This window comes from Vulpes lagopus, chromosome 1 (genome assembly GCF_018345385.1).
Source record: "Vulpes lagopus strain Blue_001 chromosome 1, ASM1834538v1, whole genome shotgun sequence".
Lineage (NCBI taxonomy): Eukaryota > Metazoa > Chordata > Mammalia > Carnivora > Canidae > Vulpes > Vulpes lagopus.
In genome coordinates, this window is record NC_054824.1 from 91,038,274 (window position 1) to 91,056,731 (window position 18,458).

The 18,458-nt window shown below is 37.3% G+C and overlaps 1 protein-coding gene across 1 annotated transcript in view; it reads left to right on the forward strand.

The window, feature by feature from the left end:
- The first annotated feature begins 855 nt into the window (after window positions 1-855).
- The window catches only part of IFT57 (intraflagellar transport 57), a 52,302-nt gene continuing 34,699 nt past the window's right edge, over window positions 856-18,458 (forward strand). Inside the window, exons 1-5 of the mRNA XM_041726884.1 lie at window positions 856-1,158; window positions 3,831-3,993; window positions 4,784-4,902; window positions 7,140-7,230; window positions 11,520-11,588. Coding sequence (XP_041582818.1) covers window positions 947-1,158; window positions 3,831-3,993; window positions 4,784-4,902; window positions 7,140-7,230; window positions 11,520-11,588 — 654 coding nt within the window. The 5' untranslated portion in view covers window positions 856-946. The remainder of the gene's footprint in view (window positions 1,159-3,830; window positions 3,994-4,783; window positions 4,903-7,139; window positions 7,231-11,519; window positions 11,589-18,458) is intronic.

Consider the following 18,458-nt stretch of genomic DNA (forward strand, 5'->3'; position numbering starts at 1 on the left):
GACCCTTTTGAGAACTGTAAAGCGGTGGTCAGTTACGTGACCTTTCCTGACTTCCTAAGTCAACAGCTGCAGAGTGCAGGAGTACCCCCCCCCTTAGCCCCCTGAGAGCTGTCGTGCAGAGAAATTCAGGATAACTCCCTTTTTTTTTTTTTTTGATTCTTAACAAGAAACCCCCAACCTTTAGGCTCCATGTAACGGGCTCGAAACCAATGAATCGACAGGATGTGAACTTAGAATTCTTGTTTCCGAGGTAGAACCAATCCTTCCCGGGGCCCCCTCTGCCGTTCCTTTCCCCACCCCTTCCCTCTCCCAGCGCCCGAGTAACGGGGGAATTAGGATACTTCAAGGTTTATAATAGTCTTTGAAATACAGAAACCTCTTGTTGGAAAGTTCCTGAGGTAAACGGAAACCTACGACGTCGACTATTGGTGCCACCGTGAAAACTTTCAATTTTGAAACAAGAAACGAAAACACAGCAGCGCGCCGGCTTAGCCTGCCACATGCAGCGTCCTCCTTCCCCTTTAATTTTGTCCGCGCGCTACCCTAACCCGCTCGGGGCGGTCCGTCACCGCAGCCCCGGCCCCGCCCCCGGCCCCGCCCCCGCCCGCCCACAGCCAACCGGAGCGCCCAGCACAAACGCGCTCCGCCCCCCCGTCGCCAGGAGGCGGGGCCTGACGTGGAGGCGAACCTTCCGCCCCGCCTCCCCCCCGAGGGGCGGGACTACCTCCCAGCCACCTCCTCCTCGGAGGCGGGCCTTGCGTGACGTCACCCGCAAGGCCCGCCCTGGTTGGAGGGACTTCAGAAGAAACCAGGCGGGAAGGGGGCGGGGCCTAGTTTCCCTGGTAACGGGTCGCGGCGGTCCCGGCGGCGGCGGCGGTGCGGGCGGCGGCGGCCGCCGAGGTGTGTGGGCCCGAGCCCACGCCTGGCGCTTCCTGCCGGCTCCGTGATGGCGGCCGCGGCGGCGGTGGCCGCGCCGGCAGGTGTGGAGGATGGAGTGCCTCGGTCCCGCGGCGAAGGGGCAGGGGAGGCGGTCGTGGAGCGGGGGCCCGGCGCGGCCTACCACATGTTCGTGGTGATGGAGGACCTGGTGGAGAAGCTGAAGCTGCTCCACTACGAGGAGGAACTCCTCCGGAAGAACAACCTGAAGCCCCCGTCCAGGTGGGTGCCCCGTCCTCCAGCGCCGGGTGCCGGGCCCCCGGGACAGGCCGCCTCCGGCCTCCGGGGAGCCTGGAGCGCGAGGTAGCACCTGCCGCCACCTGCTAGCCAGGAGGGGCACCTCTCCCCGAACCTGGCGGCAGAGGCCGCGGAGCCCCCAGGTTAGCCTCGGTTGGTTGGTGGAGGAAAGTTTCAGAAGACGGCCTGGCTCTCCTAGTCCTGAAAGCACACACGCACCTCCACAAAACTGTTTTTTTCTGTTTATAAAAGTCATTTTAAAAGTGCCTATTGTAGAGGACTCAGAAAAACACAAGAAAGTGTGTGTGTGTGGGGGGGGGGGCGGAAATACTGATCTCACCCCTAAGCTCCCTCGGCCCACAGGTGACCACCGTCACCGCCTTAGCTCCAGCTCTAGTTTTGGTGTTTCCTCTGCGGCTGGTAACTGTGAGTACCCAGGGCCTCGCCTGACTCTACATGCAGTCAGGAAACTTGTTGACTCGCTGCTCTGGTAGAAAAGACTTCTGCCTTGGCAATAACCGTGCTCCCAGAAACTAGGCCGTGGGAAAGGCCAGTGACCCCAACGACTGTTAGAACCGTGTGTAGCAGACGACCGAGAATTCTGCCCTTGCTCCTGGTGGGGAAAAGCCCATCGCATCCTGAAGTCAGGGCCAGGAGTTGTTGAGGGTGATGCATGGCTAGCAGTCCATCTTTCAATCCACAGCTTAGTGACGGCCGGATAAATAAGTTGGTACTTAACATTTGTTTATGGTCTAAAATGCAATTTAGATGGAGAATCTGTAATGCTTGCTTCTAATGGCTATACCTGGCCTAAGGTAATTTCCCTGGACAGTTTTGATCTCATTCCTTGCTCTCTTCCAAGAACTTGAATTTTAAGATACACATAGGCTCTATGTAAACTGCCCATATGATCAAGGCCGTCCATAATAGGAGAAAAGTTAGAGGGAAAACTGGTGTTGCTTGATCCATGATAGAAGTTTTGGGAATTGGGGGCAGCCCAGGTGGCTCAGCAGTTTAGTGCCTGCCTTCGGCCCAGGGTGTGATCCTGGAGACTCAGGATCGGGTCCTACGTTGGGCTCCCTGCATGGAGCCTGCTTCTCCCTCTGTGTCTCTGCTTCTCTTTCTGTGTCTCTCATGAATAAATAAATAAAATCTTAAAAAAAAAAAAAAAAAGAAATTCTGGGATTGGGAATTACTGCTTCAATGAATCAGGATAATCTAAACAACCAGCATTTTCTATGATAAAAATGCATTTTTGTTCCCAAGTATATTTTTCAAAATAAAAGAAAATGGTTTTAAGGTTCTAGTGATATAACCCTCTGTACAACTTCCTAAGGAATTCAGCAGGATATTGTGAATCATGGATTTGCGTGGCAATATCCCAATTTAATGGTTCCCAGAGTGTGGTCATCAGACCAAGCAGCAGCATCACTTTGGAACTTGTTAGAATTGCAATTCCACAAGCCCTTTCCCAGGTCTACTGCATCAGAAATTCTAGGGGTGGAGCCTACAGGTCTGTTTAACAAGACTTTCCAGTGATTCTGATACATGCTTAAGTTTGAGAATCACTGTCCTAGTCTGGAGGATTTATCAATATCCAGTCCTCTGTCCTGGAGTTATCATCAGTCTGTAAGGAAAATCTCACCTTGAAAGTGTTGTGAACGTACACCTGGAAGGACCTCCTGACCTTTTTCTTCTCAGCTGTTATCAGAACATTTGCATGTACCTGCAGGAAAAAGTTTGGGAAGCATGAAAGAGCAGACTGATGATTCTCAGGAAAAACAGTTGTAATAGCCACAAATATAATTAAAGCTGCACATAAAATTAATAACTGCGAAGACAAACTAAGAACTTTGATCAAACTGACTTGAATGTTGTGAGCAAGTTTATTCTTAACCTATTTAAGTACAAATCATATTGATCTTCATAGGACTGTTTTTAGTAAGCTAGGGTATTTAGCAAAAGTCAGCAAATGTTTGTTAGACTGTGGATGTGATACTCCGTGGTTCTTAATCCTGCCACCTTAAAACCATCTAGGAAGTTTTTGAAACATACTTGTACTGGGGCTTTATTCCCAGAAGTTCTGATATAATTCATAAGGGAAGAAGCAAGGTTTGGTCTGGTAGCAATAGTTCGATGAGCTCCTCAGGTGCTTCAAATATGCAGCTAAGATGAGGACAGCTGTTTAACATACCTGATAGGTTGGGAACAGTATGTAAAGATACCAGTGACATTGTAAAAACTGTAAAAATGCATAGCGAATAATCATTAAAGTCTTTTTTTAAACTCTGAAATTCTCTTAATTCCCAATTACCATTTTCAAGAGATACTCTCTTATTCATTATTCCTGACATGTAAATGATTTTGGCAAAAGTTGTACATGATCAGTTTTTTAACATGCCCTGCATTTACTGCATCTAGGATATTTGATCTAATATTTTGTGTATAGTAGTAATTGCCCTAGTCCTGTTGGTTAAAAACTTTAATATGAGTATTGTGGATTACTGGAAACTTCAGAGTGATTTATAAATGTCTTTTGATTTTAAAGCCATTAAAAAAAAAAAGTTCTTTAGCAATTTTGGGCTTAGTCTCTTTAGTTACTATAAAGTTGTTTGCAATACTTCATATTTCATCCTCCCTGCCTTGTTTTGAAACAGACATTATTTTGCACTGCCTACCAACCCTGGTGAACAGTTCTACATGTTTTGCACTCTTGCTGCTTGGTTGATTAACAAAGCAGGACACCCTTTTGAGCAACATCAAGAATATGATGACCCCAATGCAACTATATCTAACATATTATCTGAGCTTCGATTATTTGTAAGTGTAAATAACTCTTTTTTCAGAATGTTATCAAGTTATAAATTTTAATATTGATAATTCAATGTAGATGCTACCCTTTTAGATGAATTTTCTATGAATATGCCTATACACACCCATACATACATATATAAAATTATGTCTGGGTTTTTTTCAGATAAAACCTCAGAATGGTTGATATTACAATATTGATGCTACTTCTAAAAATGTTCAGTGTATTCTTTATAGCCCAAAGTAATAATATTTTTCTTAATCTTGTTATGTCTCAGAGGTAAATTTATGGATACTTAGTTCTCCTTCTAAAAAATGATAGTAGGAAGCTGAAACACTGTATTTTGAAAGGGAGCTTTGATTTAATAGACCATGATAGCAGTTGTACTTTTCATTTCTGACTTTTCCTGGGGGACAGGCAAGAATTTTTGGCACACATGTTATTAATTTTTGACAATTGATTCACTCTGTCTTTCCTATGGTTGCTTAATGATGGGATACCAAGCTAGTAGGTTTACTGTTTTTTCACCCTACCAGGATCAATTACTTGTTCTGTCATGAGGTCATTACCTTTCAATTTGATACCTTTGACAATAAAACATCTTCATTTTCCTTTAGTTTTTTACATATCAATGGATTGAAAAGATGGATTTCTGAGAAGCAACATAATTACAGTTATTTTAAATCATATCTGAAAAGTAGAGAAGTGATACATTTATTCAGCAGTACTTTGCTTAAAATATTTTGACATTTGGAATATAAATAACAAATAATACCCTGTTTATCTTTTGTATTTCAGGGCAGAACTGCAGATTTTCCTCCTTCAAAATTAAAGTCAGGTTATGGAGAACACGTATGCTATGTTCTTGACTGTTTAGCAGAAGAAGCATTAAAATATATTGGTTTCACTTGGAAAAGGTAAAAATTACCCAATCTGGCAATAGTAATTTTATGTGGATAGCTTTTTCCTCTGTGGATTCAGAGCTATTTAATTGAACTGACAAAAAGTATTTCCTCTTGACTATTCTAAGCTGAAAATGCATAGAAATGTCTGCATAGACAAAATTGGAATATCTAGTATATTCACACCAGTTCTGATTTTTATCATGTCCCTTCCCAGTTCAAATATATAAATTATTAAAGGTTTAACTGTAACTGAATATCTTTATCAATGTAGGAAATTTTTTCAGGGTCTCTTTATTTATACACACAAGGATAGTATATTCGTGGGGGTAACTGATAGCTGTAGATTTAAGGAAAAAAATGGAAATTAATACAGTACTTTAAGTGGAATTTTCTCTTTTGCTTATAGATACTGGCAAAAATAATAGCCACCTGAGAAAGCCATGTGACACTCTCTTAGACAGTGTTCATTGCTTCTTTCTCTATCCTGATAGTGATTTGTTTATGCTTCTAATATTGTATTTATCCCTTGGTATTAAAGACATTTGTTTACAGGTGTGGATTTCTTGCCAGAAACTATGAACTCTTCATATGTACTGTATGGCAGTTAGCATATAGCACTTTGTATATCATAGATGCTCAATAAATGTTGATCTTGTGGATAAGAGTAAAATATTCAGAAACTATCAATTTATATAAGGTATAGTTAGGAAATACATAAATTTGTTCTTTGAAGATTGGAATTACTGACAGGTTAGAGATTGTGAAAATCATTATTCAGGTAAGACATGAGCAAGCAGTGCTTTGGGATGAGAAAAAATTTCTTTGGAAAGGTGTATATATTGTTCCCTGTTAATATTTTAATGTATATTTAATTATATTCTCATGTAAATAATCTATTCCCTTATTAATAAGTACTTTAAACAATGTACTTGACTTAGGTCATCATCAACTTGAACCATATGAAATTACTGATATTAACCTATCACTGAACTAAAAAATGTCAGTTTCATATGCTTCGACCTAAATATTACCAGTTAGTGCAATATAAAGAATAAACTACATGATTCACATTACTTCTTTATTAGACTCCAAGAAAAGTTATGAGATGTGCTACCCCATTTGGGATTTTTAAGTATCATTAAATTTATTGCCCAATGTGTTCTAAATTCACCTGAAGTGATTGGTATCTCTACCACTATTCAATTTTGTACCTCCTTTGTTTCTAGGCATATCTAATTCTTGACCATGTATTGTGATTTGGATAATTTATAAGGATTGTGAATACATGGGGAGAAAAAGGGGGAAAATATTAAAAGTAGGCATCAGATAATATGTCAGCTACATAACATGTAAACTACATAGAAATTACATATTTATGATGATTATTTTATATATTAAATATGTCAAAGCAAATCCTAGAAGAACACTGCTTTTGAGATATTATCTAATTCTAATTAATAAAATAGAAAATTTATTCCTTAAGAAGATTGATTTGGTTCTCAGTACTTTCTTTCCTTAATATTAAATGTTGATTTTTGTATTTTGTTAATCTCTCTGAGGTATGGATTTTTCAGTAGGTTTCTAGAAATTTTAAATACTTTCAGGTATTTTTAATATGGAAAATACATGTCATTAATCTTGCTGGGGAAATGGTCATTCAATACTTAGGACCATTGAGTAGATTTTGGAAGCTAGAAAGCTGGGACCCTTCTTATTTTATCAAAATAAATTTCAGATCTGTCAAAAATGTAAATGTAAAAAATGAAACCAGAGGCATACTAAAAGGTCAAAGAAGGCTGGGACGTGTCATATGAGGGAAAAGCCTTGTATATGATGTTAAAGCTACTAGGATCCATGCAAGAAAAGGTTGCCAAGTGTGTGTAATAAGAATTGTAACAGTCCTTAATAGCCAAAATTGTAAGTGATAAACTAGGAAAATTGTTTCTAACACAAGTTAGGCAAAGCATTAAACTTCTTAAGATACAAAATAACCAATTAAAACATGAAAAAGTATTCACCCACTCTCTGAAGGAAATGCAATTAAAACAAGAGATTTTTCACTTATATGGTTGGCAAAAATTAATGTTTGTTTACAATATTGGTAGACATGTAATAGTGATTATGGAAGGGGGCCTAGAAAGGACAAGATCCAGTGTAGAGGAAATTCTTGATATTCACATTATGCCCTTTTATTTTGTTAAAATGTTTTGTTTTTAACTCTCATCTCATACTAAGCCTTATTATTTTAGACCAACATACCCAGTGGAAGAATTAGAAGAAGAAACTGTCCCAGAAGATGATGTAGAATTAACATTAAATAAAGTGGATGAAGAATTTGTGGTATGTGTATTGCTGAACATTTTGTTTCTTTCTACCTCCCCCAGACTTCTATTTTTAGTAATATATTTCATTTCGTTGTTTCTAGAGTAAAAAAGCTTTTAAATAGAGCATCACACATCAGTTGTTTAGACCTTTGGTTAAGTTAACGCTCATGTTTTCTAATGATTGAGGTCTGAATTATAGCAGAGGTTCTTAAACTGTAGACAGGAAATTGTGGACTACTGGTTATATGAGTAAATATTTTATTAGCACCATTCATGATTTGAAATGGGCCATAAATAATAAAGAACTTGAAAAAGAATAATAATATTTAGGATTAATATATTCTACTTCGTAAGAACACTGTTCATTTTTCAGGAACTCCTGTATGCTTCTAAAATTAGGGTAAATGCTACCCTTTAGGAATTTTTAAAAATAGTTATAAATACCAACATTATTTAAATTTTTTGGCAGCATCTGGGCCTTTACAATTCTTAACATTCTATTCATATTGTGAAAGTAAATGATCAAGTGTGTATAACAGATTAAACTAATAAAATGGTAGAGAAAAAGAACACTTTCTCAGATCCAGAGATGGAATGACCCTGGTGTTTTAGGAAGTATACCTATGATCTGGAACTGAAATAGCGGGAAAAAGACCCTTTTTTGAAGTGTATTTTATTGTCATAGACCAATTACATTTTCCAAGTGAATTTTTAAATCAATAGATAGTAAGTATGTTCTGTATTTCATCTTAATTTATTAAGCTATTATATGCTTAAAAATCACTGCATTGTTTTATAGCAAATGCTAAAACTAACCATTAAATAAATTAGACTATATCCAAATAGTAGAATATTATGTAGCCATTAAAATTGTTTACAAAGAAATGTTAGTGACATAGGGATGATAACTTATGCTGTACACATAAACCCAAGTATATAAAATATACAAAAAAGGAAAAATAATAATGTTAACATTAGTTATATATGGGTAGAAAGATTATGGATGATTATTTCCTTTTTTATGCTGCTTTGTATTGTCAAAGTTTTTTAAATATGTATCAGCAGTGTAAATATTTTAAACCATAAATAGAAAAAAGAAGACTGTTATTTATAGAAGGAAAAAGACCATTGGAAAACTAATCAACTTAAAAGATACCTTTTAAAAATGTACATTTTAAAAGTTAAGGTAAATATATATTCATTCATTCTGCATGCATTTTATTGAGCACCTGTTGGGCAAGACCCTGGTGGAACTACATGTACAAAAGCTCTGAGGCAGGAAAGAGCTTAGCTTGATCCAGGAACTGAGAGAAGATCATTGGGGCCAGATTTCGTCAGTGAGGCGGGTATGTGCATGTGTGTGGTTTAGGATTGATAGGAAAGATAGACCAGGTCCAGATCATTTTGGCCATTTTAAGGAGTTTTGACTTATCTTTGTGTAATAGATCTTTCCATTCAGGCTCAGGAAATGCTAAGTTCTCATATATTCCCATTTGTTCATCTCATTTATTTTACTCAGGTATTTTCCTCATCTTCTCTCTTTAGTAACTATTTATTAGTTAACGGTTTATAGACAGACACCTGGCCCTAGTGCATCAACATTTAGCTTCAGAGACATAACTCAAAACTGTCAGTCAGGGAAAAAATGTACAAAAACCTACTAGTCAGAAGACTATAATTTTGCACTTTTTTTTATATCTCCACGTTATTGTGCAGTGTCTGGTGCAAAGTGGGTGTTCATTAACTATTTGACTACACAATCAGCTGTCAGCAAATTGTTATATAACTTTTAGAAATATAGCTAGTTTTTTCTGAGAACCTTTTAAAAGTCCAAAGCAGCATCATTAGGTGTGTAAATTAGAGAAACAAACTAGAAAGTAGCCTCTTTTCACATTTCTTCCCAACTGTAAGGTAAAGACCTCCTGAAGGACTTACTCAAAGGTTGCTTCTGAGGCTGCTGGTTCCCTTATGTCAAGTCTCTTGAATTTTTTCCTTTTCTTTCTTACTGTCATTTTAAGGAGCCCTCCCATTACCTCTCCCATTCTTCTTACTAAGGAGATGAGTGCCAAAAAGTGTTTGGGTGGTGGGATGTTACATTATTTTGTTGCCAGAGATTGCAGGTTGGCTCAACGGTGGAAAAGATAATTTCTGACAAAGTTCTGCTATAATCATCTAGAAACTAGAATCCTTCAGTTTTAAACTTGTCAAATCAAGATAGGACACATTGATAACTTAAAAAAATTTATTGGTCACAAAACAATATTTTCACCTGCTATATATAATCAGATACTTATTAATTGGCACAGAATTAAGAGGGTACATAGTACATATTAGGCAAAGAAATGGTAGGAAATTGTAGAGTGTCTTCTGAATTACTGAAATCAGAATCCTTTTAGTTTATTTTAAAACTTTTTTCTAAGTCTGTTTATATTTGGATTCCTTTTGAATGCGCTCTTACTAATACTTAGTAACTTAAATCCTTTTTTTTTTTGACTGCCTACTATTAAAGCTTTTTACCTATTAGCATTTAATCCAGTACTAATTCAACAAGTATTTATTGATTCCCTATGTAAACAGTACTGATTAGGTTATTGTAAAAGCATAATAAACTTGTCTCTTCTCCCATGGGCATTGTCATTGGCATTTAAATCATTTACTCTGGTTGTTAAGTAGGTCATTGTCAGTGCAAACGCAGAATAAACTGAGCTGCATCTCAAAGGTGTGCATCTGCATTTATGGTTAAGATTTAAAATGTAAATAGTTATATCAATTTTGTCTATATGTCTGTGCTCCACTGCCCATCTTCCCTAAAAAGTAAATGTAAAAAAATGTAAACATAAAAAAAGTAAATGTCACTTGAGTATATTTATGCTCTGCATTTATATTGCTTCATATTTTATATATATAAAAAAATCTTTCCAATTTCCCAAAGATTAACATAGTTCTCATAGCTTACCTTAGTGGGCCCACCCTGAGTATCAGAGTAGTTCTGGGAGGGACCCTTAGAATCTGCACCCTAACAAGCTCCCAGGTGATGCTGATGCTGACGCTGACTGTCTTAGAACCACATTTTGGGAACCACTGTCTTACATCTTCTGAGTTCTTGAAGATAAAGATTATTTTTGAACTCTCTCACTGCAGCTTTGTAGAACTGGATATGTGGAAGTGTCCACTAAATAACACACACTTACTATGTTGTTTTGGTTTTTTTCCTTTGAGGCCTATACTCCATTCACTGTCTTACCATGTGGTTAAACCTCTTGTTTAGTTTTTTACCCACTTTGTCACTTGTCACCATGAAGACATTTGAAGAGAAAGGGGAGATATTTTTTTGTCCTACATGCTTTAAAACCTGCTCAGACTCCATTTTTGCTGTATTTTGGGAAAGGGATTGCCTCTCAAAGGGTCACTTTTGACCCTACCCCCCACTCCAATTGGTTCAGAGATCAGGACCAGCTTGGAATCTACCTGAAGTATGTTTTAAGATAGTTAATATCTGAGATACAAGGTTAGTATCTAAAATATATATTTCATATCTTTAAATATATTTAATATTTTAATATCTTTATTTTTTTAAAAGATTTATTTATTTATCCACGAGAGACAGAGAGAGAGAGAGGCAGAGACACAGGCAGAGGGAGAAGCAGGCTCCATGCAGGGAGCCCGACGTGGGACTCGATCCCGGGTCTCCAGGATCACGCCCTGGGCTGAAGGCAGCACAAACCGCTGAGCCACCCGGGCTGCCCTTAATATCTTTAAATAGTTTTAGGGGCCATGGGCCAAGCAGTACTAATGACTAACCTTATTAATTTATTAACCTTGAGCATATAAAAGACGAGATGTCAAATATATGCATTAATGGGATTGGTCCCTGGAGCAGGTGAAAATATTCTGTCTGTCAACCTCATTGTTGTCCATTTTTTCATTGTTTTCTCAAAATTGCCATTAACTCCTTCCATTATCTCTCCTATTTCAGATTTGCCACAGTGCACTGTTTCTTTTTTTCTTCTTCTGTTTATTTAGCCCTAGTTTTATAGCAATAGTTCTTCCATCTTTTTTTTTTCTTTTTTTCAGTGACTATAAAAAGGCCCTATTTTAAAAGGTATCATCAAAACCTCAAAAAACAGATGAGCTGCTAATAACATTATGCCCTACTTTATGCACACCACTGGGCTTTTAAATACTCTTTTCCTGCATTAGTCTTTGTATTGAGCTTAGTATATTATATATGTAAAAACTGGAAATACATTTTTAAAATGATAACTTTTTATAATTATTAACTTTTAAAATCCTTATTTTTCTAAGGAAGAGGAGACAGACAATGAAGAAAACTTTATTGATCTCAACGTTTTAAAGGCCCAGACATATCGCTTGGTAAGTAACATGGGATACGCATAGGACCAACAAGCAATCAGTACACTTGTGCCACTGGGAATTGAAACAAGTAGAAACCATTGTTTGCCATAGTTTTGTGCCTCATGTGAAAAGTAGCTCTAAAAAATTGTTTCCTATATATAAAATGTTATAATTACAGCAAATATTAAAATCCAGAGGGCCAAGTGGAGCAGCCTCCTGTCTGTACCATGGAAAATCAACACAGTGCTCCTCGTGTAAACTGAAAATAACTTGTCATTTTTTATTATGGAAAGACATTATTTGATTTCAAGTTATTTTCCATTATAATTGGGTAGTATTGAATGGTCTTGATTATAGGAAAATACTTCAATGGTAATTCTTTGAAATAAATTGGACTCTTTTAAGACTGATATATGGATAAGTAGTCAGACATTGCTTTAAGTCAGTGTTTGCTCTGTTATAATTAGGAAATAAATCTACTCTATAAATGAGAACCAACTCAGTGAAATATTTCAAAAGTACATATGGGATTTTTATATTTTCCTGTATGTATATTTCAATAAAGTGATAACTATTGCTTGCTCAAAAAGGTGTATATATGGAATATAATATTCTCATTTGCCCTTAATTTGATTTTTCTTGTGAAAATTCTTTTTTTTTTTTTTTTTTTAAGATTTTATTTATTTATTCATGAGACACATTGAGAGAGAGAGAGAGACAGGCAGAGGGAGAAGCAAGCTCCATGCAGGGAGCCCGACACGGGACTCGATCCCAGATCTCCAGGATCACGCCCCAGGCCGAAGGTGGCGCTAAACTGCTGAGCCACCCGGGCTGCCCTTTCTTGTGAAAATTCTATAAACAAATTTAGGTATAGTTTTAGGCACATATCATGAAGACTTGGTTGGCCATCCCATCCCATCCCAGGATGATCAGCTCTTTTATCATTTACTGCATTAGAATTGTTAGTCGGCATTATTTGTTATTGTTACTGATATGTTTGTTGTTTCCTGCTCAACTTGAGATGCAATAAAATATAATGAGTATTATTGTAGCTAAGCTGCTTGAATGTGTGAGTTGACTTTAATACATTTAATACTTACTAGATGTCTGATCTTGCACAGGTTTCCAAAATTCTTGTGCCTTATCTTCTTCATCTGTAAAATGAGGATAGAAATGTTAAATTTTTAAAGATTAAAGGAGTTACTCCATATAAAGTATTTATAATGATATCTGACACATAGAAAGTGCTCAGTAAGTGTTGGCAAAACCAAAACCACACCTTCTTCCCACATTCCCCTTCTCAATTCTGATTTGTATAATATAAGTTCTTTGATTATAGGAGATAATTATCATTTTTTATATTCTCCATAGTGTAACACAGAAGATGCCAAATAAATGAATTCATTCATTCATTTATTCTTAAAAGATTGAATGTATTCTTATTGCTCAATTGAAATTGAGATCATCTGATACAGTTTATCAGGATAATGTGTTGACATTTTAATCCAAACTCCATTTGTAACAGTGCGTTTGCAAATCGCTTTGTAGTTTTCAAAGTACAGTTGGCCCTTAACAATATGGGTTTGAACTGCACAGGTGCACTTACACGTGGATTTTTTTCTGATAAATACAGCACAATACTGTAAATAGATTTTCCTTATGAAAAAATATATATCGCATGCAAAATACGTATTAATTAATCAGTAAGGCTTCCAGTCAACAGTAGGCTATTAGAAGTTAAGTTTTTGGGAGGTGCCTGGGTGGCTTAGTTAGTGGAGCATTCCACTGTTGATTATTGGCTCAGGACATGATCTCAGGGTCATGAGATCAAGTCCCACTTTGGCTCGTGCTCAGTGAGGAGTCTTCTTGAGTCTCTCTCTCTCTCTCTCTCTCTCTCTCTCTCTCTCTCTCCTTCTCCCTCTGACCCCCCCCCCCCCTACTTGCACATGCACACTCTCTCTTCAAGGAAATTTTTTTGTAATTTGAAAAAATAAAGAAGTTTTAAGGGAGTCAAAAGTTATACCCAGGTTTTCGGTTTTGTGGGGGTCAGCACCCCTAACACTTGCATTGCTCAAGGGTCATTTGTACTTTGAAACACATTCTTTATGGACCTTGTGAAGTATTTGGGTAGATGTTATCTCCCTTTTACAGATACAAAAACTTAAATTTGTAACCTTGGGACAGTACACTCTTTTTAAAAACTAATAAAATTATAGTAGCTGAATTTGAATTATGTGTTCTCTAAACTCTTAAGTCTATTGCTTTTTTTGCTTTCCCTTATATAAGAGTTCAGCAGGATAGGTATGGTTTGAATCCTGTGTTAAGGAAGGCCACTGTGGTACTCTATGTTCCTGTATGTGTTGAAGATATCGGCAAAGTTCTCCTGCAGTATAAGAGAAGAAAACAAGATGAATGTACAGTTGTTCTTAGAACAAAACTGTCAATATATGTTATTTATTCTTTCATTGATGGTATAAATAGAGACCTCTAAAGGCCACCTGGGATTCCCTCTGCACAATGTAGTTTGAGAATTGGGAAGGATTTAAAGTAATTTAATTTGCCTTTACCACTACTCTAAGTTCCTATTGGTTCTGATTTCAATTTTTCACCTTAATTGAACTATATAAGTTTTCCCCTACCTGTGCCTTTATAAATTATCTAGGTATTATATTCTTTGGACAAAGATTATATAACAAACCCCTTTGAGCTAAGCCTATATATTGTTGCATTTTCACAAGAGGAAGAAGTCTGAACACCAGGTGTTTGTGGATGGTCAGCCATGAAGTACTAATGAGGCAGAAAACCCTTTCATATTTTAAAAAATCTGGCAAGCTTATGATGTTGCCCACTAAAGCCATCTGCCTGAGACAGCTGTATCTGACTCTAGCTTATGATGGCTTAGGCTGCTCTATCCCCAAGACAAAACTGCCATATAGGTTAGTAATAGAGATTTAAGATTTTATGTTTTATGCAGCAGGTGGACTCACAACGCAGAGGAAATATTATTTTAGCGAAGTTTCATGCAATGAGTTTTTCACTAGAACAAAAATGATATGTACTATCTAGAAAATTGATATACTATAAGTAGATGTGACTGTGCTACCCCAGCCATTTATGGATTACAGCAGTCCCTCTCTACTTGTGGTTTTAAAACAAGAGATGCTTCTCCAGTCATTCTTTATTCTCTCACTGGACTTTATTTTTCCTTACATACCCTGGCAATGTATTAATTTCTATCTATTATCCAACTCAATCACTAGAATGCAATCTCTTCTAGAGTGGGAGCTTTCTTCAATATTTTTTCACCTGTGCCTGGTCTGTAGAAAGTGCTAAGTATTGAATAATATTGAATGAATTCATGTATGAATGAATACTATTTTATATTTTTAATTTTATAGGCAAGGTATAGTTTAATCTTCATAGAGAAAAGGATGGCTCAACAATTATGTCCTCTTCTATGTACCGAGTAGGATAATGCAAGGAAGAGTCTACTTATATTCCTTTTTTTTTTTATTAAATAAAGTGATGTCTAGATCCTAAAAAGTGGGCTTGCTCTTAAGTATCATGATAATGCAAGAAGATGAGCATACACAGCATTTTCTTGAGATTTGTGGTAAATGGAGTGAGAGAGAATATAAATGGAAAAGATGTGCTGCAGATTATGTTCTCTGGAAGTAGACATGGAGACCAGAGTTTGGGTGTAGGATGTTCATTGTAAAAGGAAGGGGCTAAAAAACTGGGCCAAGGGAGAAGTGTAGCTGTGACTCAGCCCTGACAAAGCTTGGAGCAACCTCCTGAAGAGCTCTGAAGCAAGTGTTGCCTGCTTGGCTCAGTCACTGGAGGCAGGCCGCCCTGGGAAGGTCATACTGCCAGGTTGGGGTGACCCTCTGTAGGTAAGAGCCTGAGGTAGCCACAGCAGGAAGCTATCTGCTGGCCACATTGCCTGCAGGTAGGCAGCACATCTTTCCTTGGAAGGAGACCCGGTCATCCATCTTCCTGACGACCACAACCTATTTGAATCCTGTAACTGCTAATCTGAAGAATTCATAAAGAGATACCATGTGCCTCTGGACTAAAGTTTGAAGTGTCTGCCTACTAGGGTCATGACATGGCAGTAGTGTTTCATGAACACTGAAAATGGTGTTCTAAGAAAATGGTTCCTCCGATCAATGTTGAATGCTTCTGGGAAGAAATCAGTTTATTTTGGAAGCAGTTGTTTTTCAGAACATGTATTTACTCTGAAACCGTTTAAAAGTATGTTTTCTTGCCATTATTTTTCTTGTCATTGTATGATGCCCTTTATAATTCTCTTACCACAATTACAGTTTTGCCAAATATAACATTGTCAAGAAAATAACCTTTGCAATTAGTGGGGGATTGTTTTATCTTCTGAATTTTTATTTGTAGGTTAGTTATTTGAATTTTGATAGAGCTTTTCTTAGAAGGAAAAAAAATAATGGATAAATATTAGTCTTCAAGGCTAGCCCACACAGTTCCACATTCTCTCTGTCCCTCTGATTCCTGAATATTCTTGAAATCCAAAATTTAGCCAGAAACTCCTTGAGAGTGGTCATGAGGGAAGACACTGGTGCTGTATTACAGCTCTCACAATTGGGCAGAGCTCCTGATGGAGGGGTACAGTAGAATTTCAGAGATGTGAGAGGTGGGAGCAGGAAAGGAGGGCTCTGGTGGTGAGGTGTTAGGGGCAGGTGTTGAGACCATTTCTAGTTTTATCTCGAGAATGTTAATTGGAAACTGCCTGCATGGTTGTGGCAGCTATACACTGTAATTACAAGTGGTCTTTGTAGCTCCCCTCCATTCTGAAGCTCAGTAGAATCATAGCAGCACTGTTGTGGCAGCATAACGCAGATGTGTCCTTCTCCTCCCCCAGTGGAAAAAAGATGGGAGGGAAGCTGTGCGCTCTGAGTTCTATTTTTAAATGTCCATCACTTCATTTCAAAACATTTTTTTCAAACATGCCATAGATACCATTCTTCCTTGAGATGCTAAATTTGAGGTTTTAGAAACCAAATTCTGAGTTAGACAGCATAAAACCAACTATCTCAAAAGGTTTAAACACAATTGGTTTTTAATTACTTAGCAAAAAATTCATTGTACCAAGAATGAGAGAATTTTTAGCTTAAAAAGCAAAAGCTGTAAGGAAGCAAAAATCTGAGCTTAGAATAAAAATGTCATCTCAGTTTTAGAGTGTCATTGTGGCGAGTCTGCAAGATTGTATTCAAAAAAAGGGAAGAAGATGGATCTACTTTGGTTAATATTTTAAATACTTTAAATTTTCATTTTACTTTTGATTTACATTTCACTTCTTGACAAAATGTCCTTTCTGGGTAACATAGGGGGGAATAGTACTGTTCTGCAATATAACTTGCCCTCTAAGTCACCATTGGTTTTGATTCCTGCATGAGGAAAATGTTTTTTCCTCTCCTTTCCTAAAACATTTGAGTGTTTGTCCTCCTGTGTTGTAACTGAGAAGTCTGTGGTTGGTATTTCACAGGAGAAACACAGTATCACATGTCTGAGCCTGATGGAACACATTATGACTGAGTAAATGCTTTTATTTCTCTGGTAACTAACCTGTACCACCTCATCAGTTTTACATCTGGAGGTGAATAGAAAATGTAGGTTAGAGAAAAAAAGCTGTACTTTGCCCTGCTCAGAAGAACCTCAAATGGCAGTTCTTGCTGGGTGTAAAAGGGAGTTTTGCTTGATCTTTAGCGTAGCTTTTGAATCTACACTTGGAATAGGAAAGATCCTTATTTCCATCCTGGTTTTTTATTGTGAACCTAAAAAGTAGGAAGCAAGGACTTCTCAAGGTCCTTTCCAGATCTGAGTCCATATCTCCAGCATCGACATCATGGTGGAAAATAATCCTTGGATCAAATTGTGACTGCATGTCACTAGACACTTAGCCTTAGTAAATTAACCTGTGACTCTGCTTTATCTGTACAGTGGTGACACAATTCTTCCCAGGGTTGTTTTGAGATTAATATAACCTAACTTGTGGACAGGATGTAGCTTGATGCATTTCTTATTTCATATAATTTTTCACCTTTCCTAGAGTTTGGAACTAAGAGACTGGAATGTTATCAACATTCTTATGTACTGTAGGAAAGTAGGAAAAGCCCCAATCTTTCAATATAAGTTTCTAGATTGCCGTATTTTTGAGTAAGAAGCTTAGATAGGATATAAGTTATCAAGAAGCTTACATTTTTATGTAAATCAGGAAGGCTTGGTGATGTTACGTCTTTATTTTTATATGTCACATGGATTCCTATTGAAGGCCCACTAAACTAAATCTGCTATCACATAAGGTCTCCCCTATAGAGATGACTAAGGAGAATTTGATGAAAAGTAATATATATTTTTTAAGATTCATTTGAGAGCTGTCATTTTGTAAGTGGATAGATTATATTTCCTGAATCAATGCCAATAGCAGATATTTATTATGTAATTTAGTATGTTAGATGGGTACCCAGAATGTGTGTTTCTCTCTGTCCTGTATAAATCTATATTCTTTAAATCCACCCAACCCCACCCATCCACTCTAGCCGTGTTAGTGCTCTGAATATTTGTCTAATGATTCATTTTAATCTAGACATCTAGTTGGTCACTAAGACCCGCAAATGATGCTTTTGAAATATCTCTTATTTGTATCCCTTCAGCTATCTTTCAAGGTTACTTCCTCTTCATCTCCTGTCTGGATTATGTAAAATAATGGCGTGAATGGTCTTTGATCCTCATCCTTCAATCCCACCCTCACTCTTTTGCACAATGTTTTTCACCATAAGCTTTTATCGTACTTACCAAAATGATTTTTATAAGGTCATTCTGAGCTCAGTAACTTTTGGTGGCTTTTCACTGACTACA